Here is a 22,298-nt window from a genome sequence, read left to right as displayed (position 1 = left end):
TCTCTCCAGCCTCCAACTCCAGATCCTTCCAGGAAACTCTGACGCATCCCCAGACCAGCCGTACGGCGTTATCTCTCCTGGTAGCTCATATCTGAAGCCCCTCTTTTTATTCGCTGTTTCTACAAACCTCCTCGTGAACAACGCCACCATTTCCACACGTTTTCATCCACGTGGAAAACAACCTAACAGTGCTGCAGTAACTACGGCAGGCCTGTATGTGGTCGCTGTAACGCTGCCACAAGAATACACCTGAAACAGTAACAAAGACGTGGAGCATCATCTCCAAACTGTAAAGTGAAGGCAAAAAAAGGTGGATGAAGAATACAGGAGCAAAAATGGAATCCTCCTAGTGGACTGACGAGGAACATTGTTGATGTTTTCCTGCAACATTTACTTTCGTAGTGTTGACAGTTCAACAAAATGATGAAAATAAACTTTTTCACCTTGGATTATTCGGTTTAACAAAAGGGTTTTTTTGCTCTGCTCTATTTAAGACAATCTTATTGCTCATCAGTCTTATCTCTTCGTTGACGTAAAACAGTACCTTAGGGTTCTGCAGTCGTTCAGTAACTGTCATCTGCAACACAAATACAAGCTAGTGATTTGTTGTTGTTGTTCTTACTGACACGCTTAAGGTCGTAGGTTAGGCAGGAGGTGGGTCTATGACATCACCATTTTCAAAAGGTTGAGTTTAGGCTGTCCAGACGAAGATTGTCTTACTCTGGAAACCAGTTTTATAAAAGACGACTTAGGGGCTCTTAAAACTTGTGTAGACATAAAAAAAACTTTTATTTATTCACAAAACAACGTTCCCATCTGAAACTCCTCCCATGGAAGAGGTCCGTTTTGCTCCTTTTTGAACATGTACTCCCTCAACACGCAGCTCCATCTAGAGTCTGCCAGTATTCTTATTTTTACTGGTGAGTGTAACGTAGCATAAGTCTGCAAATTGTTGCACAATGTTCCCCAAACAGTGAAAGCAAACACATAGGTCTTTAGAACCACTCCACAATGGGACTAATGGGTTTTTTAAAAATAGCTACACAAAAAAGTGATGGGACACACTCAGCTAGCAGATTTCCTTGGAAAGGCACCTCTTTTAGTTGATACAAACTTCAAATGTTGCTGAAGAACACTTTGTTCTGTTGAAGCAATCAATAACACAAACTGATAGCATTAGCAGCCAATAGCATAAACAGCCAGGGCCTGCTTACAGCCCATACCAGCACCCTTCTGTCCTGTAGAAATAAGAGCCTATAAGAGATCGCAAATCATCCCAGACAGCTTCCTCTGGGCTCAGAGACCGGGCCTTGCCTCGCAAAGCATATGGAGCCCAGGCGCTGGGCAGGCTGCCCTCAGAACCAGGTAAATGGGCCGTGTAGTGGGCAAAGACTGGAGGGGAAACTGCTGAGCACAGGGTTCATCAAATCCCGAGAGCAAAAAGGGTCCCAGAAGTTCAGATGGCTTTTTAAACCTTTCAGAAGACATGACAGAGATTAAAGAAAAGTAAAAATGGTCAAAAAGGAACCTGTATGATGAGAGGTCAGAAATCCTTCAGGTTCACATTAACCTACAAAGCGGGACTATCCTAGCTAAAAGGCTGGCTTTAGTAGCACTTCCACTTTCTTTTGAGATGTAAGCAACCTGGTGTATCTCCAACATGTCTGTGCATTCACCTCCATACTTTTAAAAGATATGTCAGGATAACAGATTTACCGGAACAAACTTCGTAACATTTACATCACACTTGTAACGCAGCACGTCTCTGCGGTACGTCATTGTGATGTGAAATTATCAAACACAGAAGCAGTGGGTCGGAATCGTCAAACCATTCGATTTTCAAAAGAAACCAATCTAATCACATCAATAAATCAAATCAATCTTCTTTGTGACTTTTCCCATTGTTTTGAACAGCACCAAGTGTTTTCTGAAGCTGTCAAAAATGATGGCTGAAACGTCAATTTGAGAACGAACGATGGGGAGCCACACATTTATTTCTCAGCATTTAACAACATTTTGATCTAAACTGGATCTTCGTCAGGTCAAACTGAGCCCGCCCATAAAAAGCTCTCTCAGTAAGCTAACAAGCTCCAGGTGGGCTGAGGTGTTCATCCACAAAATCTTTACTCAAAAGAATCTATCATTGCTCAGAGGTACAATTTTCAAAAAATGCTAGACAAAAAACCCAAAAAAACATTCACAAAAAGACTTTTAGTGTGAGTTCACAGATAAGCACACAAATTACAAAACACTAAATTTTCACTATATTTTTGAAACAAAGAGAACAGAGGGTATAATTATTGTTAGATTAAAGAAGCCAGTGACAGAACTGATAATGTAACACATGAAGACTGCCTCGTGGCAAAAAGAAAAACTCAAATAATACACCGTCCAATATCCCTAGATCAGACTGAGTTTATCTGCATTAGACACTTGTTTAATCTCCAGAAAGTATTTAATGTGGTTTACAACCCCTCCACAACTACTCTCCATGGGGCTTTAATTGCACTGGATGCTGAAAAAGCATTTGACAAAGCAAACAGGGATTATCTGTTTTCTATTTTGGCAGAATTTGGATTTGGGGAACATTTTATCTCATGGGTAAGATTATTATATGCAGCCCCTCAAGCAGCTGTCGGAACAAATGGGACAAACTCTGAATATTTTCACTTACATCCTTCTACAAGGCAGTGATGTCCATTAAGTCCTTGTTTACTTGTCATTGTAATGAAGCCTGTGTCCCGTGTTTCCAGTCTCATCCTGATATATCTGACATATCTAGAAACAGTGTGGGGTTGAAGGTGTCTCTGTATGCTGAGGACCTTCTGTTACTCCTGTCTGACCTGTCATCCTCTGTCCCTGCTGCCCTTCCACTTCTAGGTGCAGTCTGTAAAAATTCTGTATATAAATTTAATCTTGACAAAAGACAGGTATTTGCTGTTAACAGAGAGGCAAAAGAGCATAAGCTCAATAATTTACCATTCGACATATCCATTTCAGCTTTTGTCTGTCATGTCTTACACAAACTAAACAAGATTTCAAGTGATGGTGCCTCTGCATCCTCTAGAACTAATGTTGACAAAATTAACATCTTCCCACACTTCTTATATTTATTACAATTTTTTTCCCTTTAGCTTTCTTTCCTTATGGTTTATAAACTGAGTCTACCACCCAGGCTGCACCATCGAGTCTTACAGAGGCCCAAAGCTCTGGTGGAATGGTTCTACCTAACCTCTTCTACAACTACAGGACAACTAATATAAAGAAAATCTGAATTTATGGGTTCAGTCTGAGGAGAATGAATTCCTCCCATCATGGGTGGTTATGGAAGCAGATTCTGCTCCTCTGGCAGCATTGAAAGCCTTCCTCTACTCACCTCTTCACTCCTCTACTTCTAGTTACACTAAGAATGTGATAGTAGCCGCCTGGATTAAAATATGGGTTTAATTTAGACGCCATTTTGGCTGCAAATACTCCGCTGGAGCGCCGCTCACAGAGAATCATATTTTTCCTTTATCCTTATTGGATAACTCTTTCTCTATATGGGCTCGGTTAGGTATAAAAACCTGGAGAGATTTGTATGTTGATTCTACTTTTGCTTCTTTTCAACATCTAATAAATAAGTTTTCTCTCCCTAAAATACTTTTTTTTTTTCAAATACCTCCAAGCTCGACATTATGTCTGCAGCTCATCCCCAGAATTCCTAACCTCTGATTTTAAAGTGTTTCTGCAGCCTCTCCCCTCACTGAGAGGAGGGATTTCTTCCATATATTTACATATTTTTAACCTTGCAAATCCTGCCACTCTGTTCAGAACTGTATGTTGATTTCAGATGAGGTTTTAAAGAGGGTCCACAGATCTTTAATCTTTCACACAATGTTAGATTCACTGAGCTCACGACACCAAAGCCAGGCTCATAAAACCATTTGACACAGAGTTCCCTCTGTGTGAACGGAGCCAACAGGCCTCAGCAGATTCCTCACATGTTTCAGAGCTACATGAAGAGATTCTGGTCTGAAGTTTTTCTTACATTGTCTAATGTAACAAGAGAGGATATTGCTCCTAATACTTCACCTGCTTTGTTTGGAGTACAGCCTAATTCACTTGCTCTTTCTCCAACTTAATTGCATTCACAACTTTGCTGGCCAGGAGGCTGATGAAACCTCTCAACCTTTTTTCTCTTGTTCGTCTTTGATTAGTTTGTAGCTGGTAGGTTGCTGAGGCGGGTGGGGCTTGTTCATTGCTGTTTATGTAAAATGTTTAAAAATTCAATAAAACGAACATTTCCGAGCCCAACGTGTTATTTAAAATATCAAGCTCTAGGAAATAGTTTTTGAAAATGATCCAGAAGCACATTCTGAGCTCTGATCCGGTGCCACAGAATAGAGTTATTCAGAAAGGACCAAAAAAAAAACCTGCGACAAATGTTAAGATCTGATTTGATCCCCTTCAAACAGCCCACTCCTAAACCCTCCACCTGGAAACTGTCAGTGTGGTTCATGTCCTTGGTGTAATTTTACACATAAAATGTACCACATGTGACCGTCCCACCACAGGGAGAGTTACAGGAGTAAGAGGAGCCATCAGCTGTTCAAAGAATATGTTATGTTAGAAGAGCAGAACAGGATTACACATCAGCGAAACATTTCAAAGCGGTCGACCATGCAGTTGCCTCACTGACATATTTATTGGTACTGAGCATGTTAGAGCTCCAAGATGAGGAGGAGCTCTAAACAAACTGTAGATTCAAGGACTGAGGTTTTATTTTTTTCCTACAGACCCTCACTCCAAGAGGTCTCAACCAAGACTACAAAATCAGACATTTCCATTTAGGGCAGGGGTGCCTAACCCAGTGACACAAGGGGGCTGAAATAAAAAATTTGGTCCTAATCACAATCAATATTTGTTAAAAATTACATAAATTAACCTTGGTTTTAGATGTATTATGTTAAATCACTCACATAGAAATATCAATGACCTTTTCCCAGTTACAGATTATACAGAATTTAGAGCAAACAGACTTTAATGAACACAGACAAATAGATCAAACTTCAAAAAGCACATCATTAGCAGTCATTTCATACACCTCACCCAGCTTTTAAATGAATTTTTTAACATTAAAACAGATTTTTTTTAAAAAGCCATCAACAAAAACCTGATCATACATAAATTAAAACTATATATTGTTGGCTTCTAAGTCACCGTCAAGAGAAAACTCCACTAATTAGGCTCAATTTTTTAAGCAAAATAAGAATCAGAGACTCGATCTGTCCCAGACTAGAGGGCCAGATCTGATGAAATCTAAACGTTATCTTGGGGGATAGATGAAATGTTACAGAGGGCCGGATCTGGCCCGCGGGCCTTGAATTTGACAAATGTGATTTAGGGTGTGTATGTAAACACCATGTACAGGTGTCTTCATTTATTATATGTATTTTATTATATGGATTAACAGTTCACCCCACCTGAAGCTTGTCAGCTCTCTGAGAGAGTTTTTACGGGCGTGTTCACTTTGTCGAAACTATTCGACCTGACGTAGATCCGCTTTGGATTGAAACGTGAAATAAATCAGTCCTTTTGTTAAGGAATAAGTGTGCAGCTCTGCTTCGCTCTTACCCATGTGAGTTTCTGCAGCCGAGCACCTTTAAGCAGCATGTGATGTGTGTGTGTGTGTGTGTGTGTGTGTGTGTGTGTGTGTGTGTGTGTGTGTAACTACCTCTCCTTATTAAAATCTGAATTTGGGCAAAGCAGTCGAAGACTGTACAGTAAAAAGTGATTTGACATTTGTCAGAGCTTAAAGGATCCAGATATTTTTGAAGGAGAGCCATATTCAGAACGGACCTCTAATACTAGCCACCCTTTTGTCAAAATGCCACCACATCGGGGCCTGCTTTTACAGAGGTACTTACACTTCGCAGAAAGAAATAGACTGTAATAGAAAGATCTGACTGCCACTCACCTGCTTCAGTCCTGAAGGAAGGCATCATTACAGGAGTTAGTTTTTCACCCTCTGCTTCTACATTTTCATTTTGTTTTTCTTACATAATGTGTTCATCCAAGGCTCTCTTTCCATTATACCTCATGTTAAAGACTTAGTTATCTCCTTCCACCTTCCACATACATCAGTGGTCTCCAATCCTGGTCCTTGAGGGCCGCTCTCCTGCATGTTTTTGTTGTTTCCCTGCTCCAACACACCTGATTCAATGGTTGAATTACCCCTTCAGCAGGTCTTCAGGCTCTACATAGGCCTGTTAATCACCTATTCATTTAAATCAGGTGTGTTGAAGCAGAGGAACAACAAAAACATGCAGGATGGTGGCCCTCGAGGACCAGGATTTGACACCACCGACATACATCATATAACCTCTACATTTAAATACACATTTATGCCCTCATGAACTGCTGCCATTTTAGGTTATTAGATTGTTTAATTTTTGTTTTAAGTACAACACTCACCTACACTATCCCAGATATTTTAACAATTGTTTTTTTTTTGTCTATTTTTTCAGTCAACTCAATTTAATGAATATACTGAAATACTCACGTCAAGTGACTAGGTGGCAAGAATAACATCAGAGGCATATCAAAATACAGAAAATGAACATGATTAGCTTGGCTAAAGATTTTTCCAAATCACCTTTAGCTTGTTTTTGTTTGTTTGTTTTTCTTTGTTACGATTACCCCTCGGTTATGAAGCATTTCAGCACACAATCAAAGTTTGACAGGATCCGGATGAAGCCATACAGACAGAAAAAACTGTTTGTTTTTTTATTTCTAGAGTGCAAAGTGATTGTGCGACTGTGCACAAAAAGCCTGCTACTCTGAAAACCTCCTCATCTCCTGTCCACACACAGATGGAGTTTAGAAAAAAAAAAAAAAAAACTCCACATTGGGAAGCGTTTCGAAAAAAAACTCACCAAAACCTCAATTTGTGTGTGGACAGCAGGCGCAAACACAGAGGAAAATATTTGTTTTTTTCAATATATCCAGAGTGGTGTGGACAAAGGCCAAGGCTGTTTTCTTCCTGTCAGTTTGTACGCAGCTTTCTTGTTGCACTTCACAGAAGATAAAGTTGACCATTTTTATACGTTCACATATATCCTGTATTTATATACATATAGAGAAGAATGAGTTATGTGAGCCTTGTTTTTATCTCAGCATACATTGAGCCATTAAAACCTCTGCAGTCCATAAAACAGGTCATGCTCAGAGAATCATACAAGAAGGTTAGCGAGAGCAGATGAGGAATGAGACTGAAATGTGTTTTTAATGGATCCTATTACTACGCTCAACACCGCCACTGGATCACGCCGTTAAAATGTTGCCTTGCCAGATAACTTTTCTCCCAAGACAACACCAAAGCGAATCCTCGTTCAGACTTTGTGAAGTTTAAAATCAGCACAAATTTAAAATGAAAAAGTTTACGATGCTTTTCGGACCGGCCCAGCTCACACCCGACACTGACATGCTCACACCTTCCACAGCAGGCCAGCGGACGCCTCTGAACGTCTAACCCACGGATATGTAGACCCTCAGTCACCCAGGACATGGCAAATCCAAAGAGCAAAGCAAAATGAAACAGCATCTCGTGCAGTTTGAAGCTTTGAAATCAACGTCAAACGTGTCCAACTATAGAAAAGAAGTCCAGTTATTTTGCATTTTTAACAAGTCTTTTTGGGGCTAGCCTACAAAGGTACTTTTTAAGCTTTAGAATAGCAAATGTTTCCTCTAAGAATGTTTGTAACTTCTTTAAAATGGATGTTCCAAGTAAAAAAGTACGAAGCTGTAGTCTCGCAGCAAGGAAGTTCTAAGTGTGGAGTCGGCATGTTCTCACAGGTCATGTGTGGGTTTTCTCTGACGGTCCAGAATCCTGCATGTTCAATTCTAGGTTCTAGATCCTAGCCATGAGCCTGAATGAGTGTTTGTCTTTGTTACCTCAGCCAAGGCGGTTTTGTTTTCTGTAGCATCTGTCTGTCTGTGAACAAGATGACTCAAAACGTTCTAAACAGATTTTCATGAAATTTTCAGAAAACACCAAAAATGCTACAAGGAACAAGGGATTAGATTTTGGTGGTGATCTGATCAAAGTTCAAGGTCACAGCTCAGCCTGTGCTCTAACTCTGCAGCTGTGTAACAGGAATGCTAAACTCCACAGCTGGACACCTCATGAGTCAAGGGTGATCACTGCTGATTTCAAGGTGACAGGGTCAAAGGTCAACATCACAGATGACCTTGTGCCCCAACGGTGCAACAATTGTAACAAAGGAAAATTAAACTGCACAGTTGGACAACTCTTAGGTCAAGGGTCATCGTGATTGATTTCAAGGTCATGAGGTCAAAGGTCAACATCTCAGCTGACCTAGTGCTCTAACTCTGCAGCAGTGTAATGTAGGAATGTCAACCTGCGCAAGGATGATGCCTGTTTATTTCAAGGTTCATGGGGTCAAAGGTCAAGATCACAGGTAACCCCTTTGTTAAAGGAAGTTCTGTTTTCAGTTGTGTCCGTTGGTTTGTTTGTTTGTCTGTTAGCAAAGATCAGGTAAAAACCAATCAACAGATTTGTAGGAAATTTTCAGGAAATGCTGGAGTTGTCACAAAAAACAATGGATTACATTTTGTTGCTGATCCAGATTATGATCACTATTTTTTAACCACACTGTGGCCTCAGTTGAAGTTTGGGCTTTCTGAGTGTTTCTAGTTTGTTTCTGTGTTGACTGTGTGATGCACTGGTGACCTCTCACCGCCTGTTGACCCCTAGAGATGGGCACCAGCTCCCGTGACCCTGCCTTGCCACATATGGCAGCAGGAACTTCTCTCACGGTAAATCTCTACTAAATGTTGGAAAAAAACATTAAAATGTTTCAGTCAGCCTCACCCTGCTGTTTTCAAACAGGTAAATTAACATGATTGAGATAATTATGGAGACAAAGATAATGAGGTAATTATATCAAATATTTGCAACAAATACAAATGTGTATGACGGGGGATAGACTTTTAAAAAACAAATAGTATGTTTTTGCTTATAATATCTTTTCAGTGCTGCATTTTGTGGGCAGAAACCAGCAGGGAAAGCAACTTATTTTGATCAAGTAGGTTTTCGCTCATCTTCTATAACACTGCTGCTGGCGAATAAAAAGGGTTTACTTTAAAAACAGTTTCATTTTCGAGAATTTGTAAAGAGGAACATGGATTGCCCCTCTTATTTTGGCTTTTCGAGAGTGCTGCATCTTTGTACATTGTATGTATCCTTATCCAAACTGTCATGGCGGATAAACCTAAGTCATCGGCTGCAACAGTGGTGAGATGACAGCAGTTATAAAACATTTCCAAAGGCCGAGGGGGGCGAAAGTATGAGAGTATGAGAGTACTTTAACCTAGCTGACAATAAAATGTTTGTCTGAAGCTTCTGCACCTTTCCTTGACTCAACTTTCTTGACACTTTTCCTCGATTTAAAAAAAGGTAAATAAAACATAAGTTTCTGAGGTTGCTAAATGCACTTTATGAAGTTAGACAGGTTGTTTGTCTGCTACATTTTCAAAAGAATAAATGACTGAGGAAACTTTTAGACTAGAATCTGGGTTTGTTAATGCTGTTTTTAACCGGTGTCATGTCAAACTGCATTCCTCCGCAAACTTTGATACGTCTTCTTTTGTTGTTTGAAGCAGTGGTATTTTTAGTAAAATGCTCAAAGAGAAGATCTTGATCTCTTTTTTTGTCAGTTGTAGCAGAAGAAACACATCTTGACGGCTGGAAATCTACTGTACTGAGGAGTGGAAACATCTGATCCTGATACGACACCTGAAGCAGTTAATAACAGCTAAATCAATAACATTTAAATCAGACAGGTTCATACAGTATATTATACATTTAATTAATAATGCAATCCATATGTGACAAGTGAAAAGTGTAAAGATAAAGAAACATCCGAATGATCCAGTCTCTATTATTACATTTTAATTAGCTGTATTTGTTTCTCTCCTCTTTCTGAAGATCAAACCAGGCGACTGACATCCTGCACAATAAGGATTTCTGCCTCAGTTCCTCCCAATAACATCCGTACAACATGCTGAATATTCAGGCTTTTTATTTTTTAAATACACAAATAATCATAGTTTTACTTTATTTATTGAAGTTGATGCTTTAAACCTAAATGTTGTACTTTAATTTGCACGTCCTCGTTTCCATTTTGTTTTGTAATATACTGTAAATGCCAAGGTTGGCTGCTGAAAAATAAAATGAACTAAAATGAAGTAGTAATGTTTGGAGGAAAATCAGTCGTTTAGCTTAATAGATTGATTGTTAAAATAGTCGATAGATTAATCAAAATAAAAACAGTCAGTGGCGGCAGCCCTATAATAAACGAACTGGCGATGCACCAGTGGGAAGCAGATATAAATTTCAATATTCACCGACTGAGCGACTAATCAAAAGAATTTTGACCTGTTAGTCAACTACTAAAATAATGATTATTAGCCCTAGTGATTTATATATTTTGCTAACAGACAGACTCTAAACAGTTAACAAACAGATGTTAAACAAAGATCCTGTGTGATCTGTTGGGATCACGCTCACTTTCATCCACAGCCACACCAAATTTGAGCTCAATATCTGTCAAACTGACTGTGTTTTAGTCATTTTTGTGTTTTCTAAGGTTGCTTAGCTGTGGCGACCATCTTGAATGGGATCGTCTCCAGATTAATCAGTTGTAGATTAGGGGGGGGCTGCAAATAGCCGACAAAATCGAAGTTGCTGATTTGTGTAAATTCGCTGACGTCAGCATTTTTAGTCGACACAAGACATTTTTAGGAACTTCTCTTTTAATTTCCTAAATGTTTTCAACACTAGTATGTCTGAGCTTCAGCTTGGCTTTTTAAACTATCCTGCAGATAAAACCGTTGGCGGCTCCCACAGCGTTTAATGAGCCGGGTCATGTTTTCAAAGGCTATGAGGTCTTAAATACAGTACTTCAGCGAGCTTGAAGTACTCCAAAAGGATGGGTTTTTAAACACTCTGCAAGGGTTTCTGTTCTTAGACGAGAACGCTGCACAGACAGAGGAGCTGACAGGAAAAACAAAACCACCGCAAGTATTTTAAAGCTGCTAAATGACTCTATGAGCTTCGACAGGTTATCTGCTGCTACAATTTTAAGTGAATAAGTGTTTGAGGAAACTTTTAGAGCAGAATCTGGGCCTGCGATCGATAATGCTGTGCCAGAATGGTGTTGCGTCTGATTCCACCCCCCCACCAGCTTTGTTCTTGTTTTTCCTCCTATTCTGTTTTGTTTTAGGCGTAGTTTAAGTAAAATACTGAAGGAAAAGATCACCATTTCTTTTTGGCCTCTTTTTTTGTTTGATGAAGCAGAGAAAGCCCCCAGGCTGAAAATCCTCTATACTCAGGTCGGGGAACAGAGGTGGACACAACACCTGTGTGTGTGTTATTCTGCTGCTTTACTGTTTCTATTTGACTCCTGTCCATTGGAAGCACATTTAATTGTGTAAATAACGGCAATAGCTTAATGGATAAAACTTAAAATCAGACAATTTCATACACAATATATGAAACTGCTTAATACAATGTCACGAGGATTGGAGGATTTGGACCCAAAATGCAGACAATACTGAGGAGCTCCAAAGTAAAACTAATTTATTTAAAGAAAAGAGACAAAATCAAAAGGGCTGACGTGGCGGCAAAGACTATATAACAAAAAACTCACAAGAAAGGGTAAAGCTGGGAACACGAGGAACCCAGACTGAGCATGACAACAACCAATGAACCCGTGGGCTTGAGAAGAAGATGAGCGGGTTTTAAAGGCAGAGGGTGATTGGGAAGTGGACACAGGTGAACTGATTAGCACCAAGGAACAGGTGTGGGCGGCTGAGGCCGACTGACATCGAAGCTGCTGACGGAGAGTGAGGGGCGGCACAAGGAACGGAGGGCACCGGGAGCAGACTACACAGCAGGGAAAGGACAAAACACATAAATCACAAGACTCAAAATAAAGCTATGGAAACACACGAGAAAATAAAACCCAATACAACTAAACTAAACAACTAAAGAACCCAACTAAAACTAAACACAGGGTAAACCAGGAAAAGGCAGAGATACAGAAACAATAAACCTAACTCAAAAAATAACCCAACTACCCAAATCCTGACATACAATTTATATATGATGTGAGCAATATGGGCTAAGTTAAAATTTTAAAAACATTACACACTCTGATTGGTTGTTTCTGACCAGGAGCGGTGTATTTCTGCAAATGGCAGCAAGACCAGTGGGAGGAGCCAGAAGAGCTTGATTTTTTTTTTTTTCTCACAGATTATCTGTCTCATATTCTACTGTCAGGACATAGTGACAGTTTTAAGAAATGTGTAAAAAAAAAAACACTTTTATAAAAGTTACCAACTGCAGCTTTAATCGATTATTCGAAAAGTTGGACCATGGATTAATCAAGCTAAAAAGAGTAGACAGTGGCAGCCCTGTTGTAGATGTACATCCAGTGATTAGTTTCTGGGAGATTTATTCATAATTCATGCAGTGATTCATGAGTTATTTTAGTAACACACACACACAGATACACAAACATGGGCAAAAATAATATCCTCCACCTTCTCCTTTTTGGGTAATAAACATAATGGTGAAAAAACCCCATCCCTTCTTCCAGAGCTCTGGGTGACATTTCTAAGACATTCCTCGGCTCAAATTTCTTAAATTATTGATCATGTCAAAACAGAACAGCAGCGCCTCCTCCACACCGAATGTTTTGCATTTTACAAGCGTTACAAGGTTGCTGGCGTGTCTCCGCTCAAATTACTGAGCGTCTGCTGTTTTTTTAAGAGCGAGGTTTTTTGTTTTTTTTTTCCTTTTTTTGAGAACATCAGTTGTGAAGTCGGACTGTACTCTGTCCGTCATTAAAGAGGCTCGGGCAGCAGCTCCAAACTACGCAGCATGTTTCAGCTGCTCTGCAGCATTAATGACAGTGAGGCAACACTGACCACAGCCAAACAATTAGCACAACTCGCCACACAGAGCCGGGGTTTATTTTGGGACTGCGTCTGAAGGTTCACTCAAATTCCCCTCTGTGTTTTTTAAAGGGATAGTCCAGCCTTTTTTTTTAATGTGAGGTTCTCTGGAAAAGTTTGAAGACGTATAGATTTAAGCAAAACCATTCTTATTATTTGATTTTTCTTCAAATAGTCATCCCATCTTGCTCCCCTGGTCCCGTCCACCCAGTCCACGGCTCCAAACTTAAGACCTGCCTGCAGCGATCCATGCTGCTCACATCCCGTCCGTCCATCTGTCCGTGACCTTGTGAGCTGGACAACTTGAAAAATAAGCACCGTGCCGACTTCCATTTTGGTGTGTGGATGAGTTCACAAATAAGTATGGTCGCTATCAAAAGTTGGGTTGCCACGGCAAAATCCAAGATGGCCACCGCAAACAATATTAACAGTGAAGAACGTTTATTTGTATGCCCTATTCAGTTTCAATGAAGAAAAACACTCAGCTTGAAAACTAAAAACATTCATTATCGAAGACCCTTAGCGATATGGGGACATCTTCTTTTTCACTGGTTCAAATGGATTAACATGGAGGAGGATGTAAAGTAAAGCCAAGCTCACCCATGACCATGGGGTCCACTTTATAATCCTTTCAAAATAAACTACAATGGCAGAAACAGATGCTGTGGACACTCCAAGTTTTGTTTTTTTCTTTCTCTTTTTAAGAAGGGGAGTGTATGTCTGGTGTTGTGTCAAAAAAAAAAAACAACCCAACTGGACAAGCACAAGGAAACAACTTGGCGAGTCACCACCAGGTGCATGTGTGTGTGCGCGCGCGTGTGTGTGTGTGTGTAAAGACGGTTATGACAGTCGCATGAGTTCTTCAAATTTGCTCATTTTAACTAGACTTCTTATCTTGAAAAATCCCTGCTCATCACCACCAGTTCGCTCTTTCCATCTGAAGAAATGAGAGTTTAGGTCTGTCTGGAGTGCAGCGTTTATAATAGCTCCAATCTCCGAATGTCCAAGCCTGCAGGATGTTCTGAGTAGTACATGCAAACACATGAACCAACATGAAGTACAAGGTAAAGGTTTAACTAATAGAGTTTACATGAAAGTTTGAAGGCTAGAGCTGTCTGAGAGGACAGCAACCCACTCAGACTTTACTGATGGGTTAATAACAACAACAACAACTCCATTCTTCAGAATTTCATAGTACCTTGTGCAAATCTTATGATGATTATTTCATCAGAAACATTAGGACGTTCCTGTTGGAAGTGGCCCCAGGCCACACAGGATGTGTTACCGCTCATCGCTGCTGATGCTAACGCAAATAAATATTTCTACAAAAAGTGGCGGTGATGTAAAGGTCTATGACACAACAGTTTCAAGGTGTACCACTCAGCACTCCTATATCACACGATTATCATAGTTTTACGCTCCATTTTATGTGCTAGCCATGAAATAAGGCGTGATGTTAAATTAACTTTGATTCTGTATCGGTCAGAACGGTTTCTTTCTTTTCGTTTTTTAGGCCCTGACCGCTCTGTTGAACTGAAGCACTTTTTGCTGTATTACTGCTCAGTTTGGTAATCTGGTACAGTTTTAGGCGTAGCCAATTCGACAACGCCATAAAGCGTGGGCATCAGAAACAAGAAGAAGAAGAAGGGCAGATTTGGAGCAACAAATAAAAGGAGCCCCACTATAACTCCATTATCTCCAGCAGCAAACGAGAGAATGTGCATGCGATCAGCGATCAGTTCCACCTAAAACCACTGCCCATTCCATGTAAGGGGAGTAAAAAGTTTGTCTGCTCACTCGATAAGTTGCTCTTTAGGATCTTCTCTACATTCGCCTCAACTTTGAAGTGATAGTTTTCTTGGGAGAGGTTAAACATCTCCTAACTTATAGCTCCTGTAGTGTTTGTCCGATCAGGGTGTTCCTCCAGTGGTGCCAAATGTGTCCAGTTTGATCAAACTTTATTGTTTTTTTGGTCACAAAAAAAAGCCTGATGAGGGCCACAGTTTGAGGCTGGTTTTGGAGCAGCTGTGTGTGTGTGTGTGGCTGGGCAGGATGAGGCGCTGGATAAACACGCACACATTTGAGTCGGTTTCTCCGAAATCCCAGCAGGGTCTGATCTGGGATCTGCAGCCTCCTCCGGATGACTCCCTCACTTCTGGTCTGCGCGTCAACTCTGCCTTTTATGGCCTCCTGGCGAAGCGAGCGAGCCGGTTCGGTTCGGTTCGGGTAAAAGGGAAAAGAAGGGTTTTCTGATCCGACGCACTCCTGTCTGAATTCCGCTCTTTTACGCAGAGCAAAGCGGCCACATGTCTACAGATCCATCCACACACAGCGGGATGACGCCTCACTTCACAGGAGAAAAAACATCTTCTTTTTTATTTTAAATAAATATGACTTTTTTCAGTCCAATCCTAAAGGACTTGATGTTGCGCTTTAAAGCCTGAACTTTCTTTGTCTTGTTCCTTTTTAACCCCGGCGGAGGGAGGAACCGGGCATGAAGGCTGGGGTCCTCGCTCCTGTTCGCTGCTTATTACTGTAATATTCCGGCTTCACCCCCTCGATAAGCAGATAATTAAACCCCCCCGAGGTCTCGTGGGTCGTGTTCGTCCCGAGAATGAACCCAAAGTGCGGGTCTAAAAGGAGAACTTGGTCCGCTCACTTTGGAAAAGTTTGCCGTCATTAAAAACACGCCGTCCGCTTCAGCCCTGAACTAAAGTTTTATTAAAATGGCCCACTTTAAACCCGGTTTAACAAAGTCAGCTGTCAGAGGGCGTCAGTTTCCCGGCGTGTCCGCTCTCTTTTTGTTTATATTTTTAATATCATTTGAATAATTTTAATTTTTTTTTACCTTGTTCTCCGGTTTCTCCGCGGGCTCGAACCAGCGGGCCGTTCAGCAGCACGAGCCAGAGCAGCGCGAGCAGCCGTCCGCATGTTGCCGGGGAGATGTGGGCATTTTTCTGCCTGTGTTTACTGTACATCCCTGTGACACTCGGTAGCGCCCGGCTATCCTCCCGTTCCTCCGCCGTCCGTCCAACTCTCTGCCTCCCTCCAGACTCCGCCGGCTGTCAATCACCGCGGACTGCGGCGGGGCGCTTCCGGTCGGGAACTTCAAAATAAAAGGGCGCTCCATCACAAACTTTAGCACGGCCCTCTTACAGGTGAGAAGGGACCGAGCTCAGAGTGCCTGTTGTGAATGACTTTCAGCTACTAATAAATTAATTTTTAGCTCAATAGCTGTAAAATCGACTGAGTTATAGGCATTTTTGTGTTGGCTAGTGTAAGTTAGCTGTGTCGGCCATCTTGAAGAGAATTGACTCTAAAAGTTAATCATTTGTAGATGCACATCCGAATGTTACATTCTAAGCCTTTTATAAAAACTCATCTGATGGTTCTGGAGATATTTTGCAAACAGACAAACAGGGCTTACTCCAAGAGTTAATGGTAAAGTTTTAAGTAGAAATCTTGCGCAACAAGTAGCTTTTGGGAGTATAAGTTGTGAATTATTCTCAGCTATTACTACATCAAACTTTAGTACAATAGCAGTAAAATTGACTGTGTCATAGTCATTTTTGCATTTTGCAAGATCTATTGGCTGCGGAGGACATCTTGAACTGGGTTTACTTCAGTGGATGATCAGTTGTAGATGTACATCCAGTAAATATTTTCTTAAAGTTTCAAAACAAATTCTATCCACAAGTTCATGAGATATTTTGCTAACAGACGTAGCTGACTCCAAAACGTTAATGGCAAAATTTAAACAAAATTTAAGCAATGATTATTTCCTTAAAGTTTATCCAGTTGTTCTTAAGGAAAAAATCTTAAGAGTAGTCAGTAAATTCATACCTTAAAATTCACACTTCCTTTATTTGAATAGAAACAAGCATACAAAGTAGGCATTGCTATATAAAATACAATTAAAACTAGTACATAAATATCAACAAATATAATATAACAGATCAAACCAAATGGCAGTGTTGTAATAAGCATCATATTTAGTTTTAAAAGTGTTAGCATCAGGTGTTAGAACATACTCTGTGACTAAACTAATAACATTTAACCCTCATCTTTTTACCTCTGAATCCAGTGCAGCTTCTTCTTCAAAGAAACGCTTATAAATAAACTGGCTCTAAACCTCTCGTTAATTTGTACACTTCAATCAAATCACCTATAAGTTCTCTACTGTCTAACTTTATTAACCCTTATTCTTTTATCTTCTTTGTTTACTGATTTGTTTATTTAAAACAGGGACAATATACAGTACACATTACCCACAAGAAGGGAGATGCACTGTATCAGGTTATACTGTAGCTCTAAGTGCTAATTTCCACCTGTAGTCCCCGGCCCAGCGGATACAATTCTAAAAAAAAAAAAAAATGCTTCAGCAAATATAAAACATAATCAGCTATACAAGGCAAAAACTCACATACGACCTCTGTAGAACCAGATCATAACATCCATCCTCCCAAAGCTTCACCACAGACTCACTCACTCACATCTACATCTTAGATATGTTTAGTTACATGATTTCATTTAGGTTATCCTATATTTCATTTAGATTATACATGTTTGATGTTTTTACTTCTGTATCTCTATATTTGCTTATGATTTCATTTAGATTATTTTAGCTACTATATCGACTGTCTTAGCTCATGTTTAGATATGTTTAGTTTCATGATTATCCTATATTTCATTTAGATTACACATGATTGACTTTTTTTTGTTTTCTGTATTTGATTATGTACCTGATTGTTGTTTCTGTGTTGTAAAGCACTTTGAATCGCTTTGTTGCTGAAAAGTGCTATATAAATAAACTTCACTTCACTTCACTACACATTTAAAAGAAAGAAAAACACATTAACATAGACGTACCAACAGTGTACAGACATCATGTCTATACAACCAGTTATCACATCCGTACTCTAAAAACCTCAGAGCAGGCGTCTCCGCTCACATCAGTTTCCGTCCTGTGGACAGGTCAGCTTTCTGTTGGCTCATGCTGCATTTTTGCTTCTGGCTTTGGCGCTCTGTCTCCTCCAACAATGACTTATCTCGCTCCAAATAAAGGGAGCAGACTGGCACACGATATAAAGATGAGGTCAAACATGTTTTTTGTGCAGTGTTAAAAAGGACTCTTTGTCAACCCGAAGCAAAAAGAAAACACAACTTGCCTTGGCGTCGATGCGCTTAGAGAAACGTTAAAAAACTCGTCGAATGGGCTCGTTTTAGCGCTGCTGTTTTTGGCGGTTGTGATAAAACAGGAAATGCAACATGTTTTTATTTTTTTTCTCAGGTTGCTGTCACCCAGCAGTAAACTGAGGCTGGGCGCAGAGACCAGCTCATCATTACAGTCTTCATGTTTTTTCAATTCAAAATGAATATTTAATAAAATGTACATAACTAATTTGTTATATATGAGCATTTTCTTGTGCAAATGCCTCAAGCCAGCCTTCATTTCTTTATATTTTGTTTCTAAGGACCCAGTCTTTCTTGTCATCTTCTGGAATGACAATAATTATCCAGGCTTTCTGACACTTTCTTGTTTTGCTTGTTTTCCTGTTTTCTTTTCACTCATTATTATTACAGTTTATTCCTAGTTCCAGTCCTTTCACTGTCACGTTTGTTTGATAAAAACAAACGGATACTTCTAAGCTGATGAAAAGGCACCAAACTCAAGGGGTGAACCAATGTTGCGCTTACACATGGAACCGTTTTTCTGTTACCAGCAGTCCGCGGCAAAATCTCCATTCCCCCCAAATTGTTTTATTCGCACCTAGCAAACATTCCCTGCAGAGACAGTTTGACGGGAGTTCAAGTTTTCCACAGTATTTTTGCAAGAAAATGTAATTCTTAAAACCCTGCTGGTCAAAAAGTACACATATAGTGAATGAAACAAAGAGAAGTTGATGGATCTGTCAGGTGGTGTGTGGTTTTTGACATTTTTGTTTTTCTTTTATCTGCTGTACAGAATGTCTTCAACCTGTTTGTGCTTTTATTATTGTTAATCTTTCTCTAGCTTCTGTATGAAATTGACAAAAGACCTGAGAAATCCATTATTCTTTGTTTAAACAGCAAACATAAGGAATGAATGGAACTTACTTAGTTCTAATGTTTGTTAAGGATGGTTAAACAAATGAACTTGTTAGATTTTTTTCCCCAGTGCTTTTATTTTGAAGTGTAAGTTAACCATTATCCGGTCCTTCTGCAGGACAGTTTACTCTGACATACAGTATGTCTGTGTTCAGAGGATTGGAAATGGATTTGATTAGTGCTGGTTTCACCTTTCACTGTGAACTGCTTCTTAATAAGCTCAGTTATTTACAAAAATCCATTCATGGTAAGCATTAAAAACTCTTTTTAGCAGCTCTTATCGATGCTGCAGTGCTTTACACGACATCGCTGAAGCAACAACTGTGGATCCAGATCTATAGGAAATGATTACAAACTATAAGTAAGCAGGAACTAATCATTTTAAGGCAGATAAAGGTACATTCCCTGAGATAAACTGGATGTGTTCACTGCATCTAGTGTAAACTGGAAAAGGCTCGGGCCAAACAGAAAGGAAAAGTTGGTTTTGTGTATTAACAAACAATAATAAAAAAGGAAGGCTACATCATAAAAAGATAAGACCAAAATGGATTGCTTCCACCTCAAAACAGCTCCTGTCTCAAACATTTTACAGCAGTTTAAGCGAACGCTACTTTTTAAGCCTTTACTCTGCCATCAATCGTTTATTACGTTTCTGTGATTATTTGCACGCGCAAACAGCAGCAGACATCTTCCATCTGTCCAGAGCTCCTAAAAACCCAGCAGCAAAAAGCATGAATGCCTTTCCCCTGGTATAGCTCTCACCCCAGTGGTCAGGAAATATACTGAGCGGCTGATCATGACCCACGTTTTGAGCAAAACTGACATCAATGTGGAGCCACACCAGCACACCTATGGGAGGAACCGTTCTACACCAGATGTTCTACCATCGGTCAGCTCTCACCCATCTGGAGAGAGAGGATTCTTACGTCCGGATATTCTTCCTGAAGTTTAGTTTGGTCTTTAATTCAGTCATCCCTCAGACTCTGGCCAACAAATTCCAGCTGACTGCACTAACATTATCCCTCTTTAACTGGATCCTGGACTTTTTGACACACCGGCCACAGTCAGTCATGAACCCATGTCATGTCATCTTGGCTGGCTTCCCCCAGGGGTGTGTCCCGAGCCCCCTGCTGTGCACAATACTCACAGACTGCTGAGCAACTGGACTGTGAAGTTTGTGGATGACACAGCAGTGGTGGGACTTATAGCCCACAATGGTGAATTTTTGGCAGGAGGTGGGATATCTGGTGTTCTGGTTTGAGGAGAAAACAACAAAAATCTTTAAATAAATTTAAAATAATCAGCTGATTGCTTGTTTTTATGTCCTGATGATTATGCTGTAGGCTTGATAGACTGGAACCAAATGTTCATAACATTGATTAAATAATAATAATAATAATAATAATAATAATAATAATAATAATAATAATAATAATAATAATAATAATAATAATAATAATAATAAACTATCTAAGTTAAAAATGATCCAATTAAAAATGTACATAAATTAAAGCAAGAGAATGGTCTGTAGACTTTAACAACCACAAAAAATATACAGTATGTTATTGTATTTTTTTTTGCAGACTGGTAAAATAATAAATAAATATGTGGTGTAACTTTGTCTTGTCTATTTTTTTGTGCCAGTTGTTCTGTACCTCACAATTAAACACTACTGTCAGTAAACATGGGTTACTGTGATGGAGATGTCGCTGGGCCCACTCTGGGGTTGTGTTTTTATAAAAGCTGATTGGGGTAAATCCACTTTATTTAAAGTAAAAGTGATTTCTAAACAATGATTTTTTCCCCCCAGTACACTCAAAACACGTTTCATTTTCTTTCTTTGTTTATTAGGAGTTTATATCAGCCTCTGCGTGATGCTCCGCCCACTTTTGGACGAAAACAACCCCTCCACAGGAGGGGAATGAAACTCCTGATGTGTTCTGCTAAGAAATTAGCTTCAAATAAAACAACCTGTCAATAATCAATAATTACCAGTGTTATTTATAAAACCTTTCAGTATTTGTGGGTTGAAGTTCATCAGACTGAATGAGCAATGCCACCCAGTGGCCTGATGGACTATATGCCGATTCTTGCAGTCATCACACTCTCCTTTATTAAACTGCTTCATTTGATTATTTTAGCTGTCTGTCATGAGTTGAAGTTGCAATAAGTTAATCAAAATCATTAATATACAGCATGCATACTAACAGTGTATCTCAGTTCTCGCACAATGACCGCTGGAGACAGGAACCAGCTCCCCCACGACCCTGAACGGAACAAGAAAATGGATGCACGCTAACTAGCATTCTTAAAGTTGGGTTAACTGATAAAACTGATAACTTTTGAAATTTTGTTGGACTCTGCATTTTATTAAACTCCAACTATGTTTTTCATTTTCTGCATGACGTTGCTGCTTTCTACTCTTCTGTAATGAATGTGGTACAAAATAAACAATCATCCAATAGATAGACTGACCGTAAGGTGGAGACACTTAAACATTTACTGTGAAGAGGAAATACAGCCTTAGTTGGGGTTTCAATCACGTTTACACAAAGATATCGAATTAAGTGGTGGAGATCAGGCATAGCATACTATTCAAAGCAGCACAGAGGAAAACTGAAATAATTAAAACAGCGAGAGTATCTCAGGTTGAAGGAAGAATGAGCGGTTTGACCGTCTGGACATATCATTTGACGTATTGTCTGTCCTTCTGCGGGCCAGCAGGAAGGAAGGACACAGCTGTTGTTCTTCTTAAGACCGTTATGACAGTGAATGCCAGTGATAATAAAACAGAAAAAAAGTATATCGCAGCTTTGTGTTCATGCAACATGTGCACAGTAGGACGAAACCTAAGATTTATGCTGCCTGAAAGGTGTTTCAGACAGAGCAGCCAGACAAACCGTCCTAAGGTGAGTGGAAGACACCGGTTGCTTTTGTAATTTACATGAATGCCTTGGTGCTGTAAACCTTGAGCTGATGTCTCCGCTGAACAGGAAGCTCATACTGAGAGAGCAGTAAAAGGTGGGACATGAGAAGGCTTGCAGGTTCTGGTCAGAAGCTTGGCAGCTGCGTTTTAGATGAGCTGCAGACGATTCATAGGAGACTTACTGAGGCAGGTAAAAAATGGAATTGCAGTTAGGATGAAATAAAAGCATGACTCACCATTTCATCCCCACATTGTAAATGAC

General features: G+C 39.9%; 1 protein-coding gene across 1 annotated transcript in view; it reads right to left on the bottom strand.

The window, feature by feature from the left end:
* The window catches only part of adam19a (ADAM metallopeptidase domain 19a), a 227,423-nt gene extending 211,353 nt beyond the window's left edge, over positions 1-16,070 (bottom strand). The window contains exon 1 of the mRNA XM_017427073.3: positions 15,872-16,070. Within this exon, the coding sequence (XP_017282562.1) occupies positions 15,872-16,001 (130 nt within the window). The 5' untranslated portion in view covers positions 16,002-16,070. The remainder of the gene's footprint in view (positions 1-15,871) is intronic.
* Between the last annotated feature and the right edge of the window lie 6,228 nt (positions 16,071-22,298).

Source organism: Kryptolebias marmoratus, linkage group LG7 (assembly GCF_001649575.2).
Source record: "Kryptolebias marmoratus isolate JLee-2015 linkage group LG7, ASM164957v2, whole genome shotgun sequence".
Taxonomy (NCBI): domain Eukaryota; kingdom Metazoa; phylum Chordata; class Actinopteri; order Cyprinodontiformes; family Rivulidae; genus Kryptolebias; species Kryptolebias marmoratus.
This window is presented reverse-complemented; position numbering and strand designations above follow the sequence as displayed.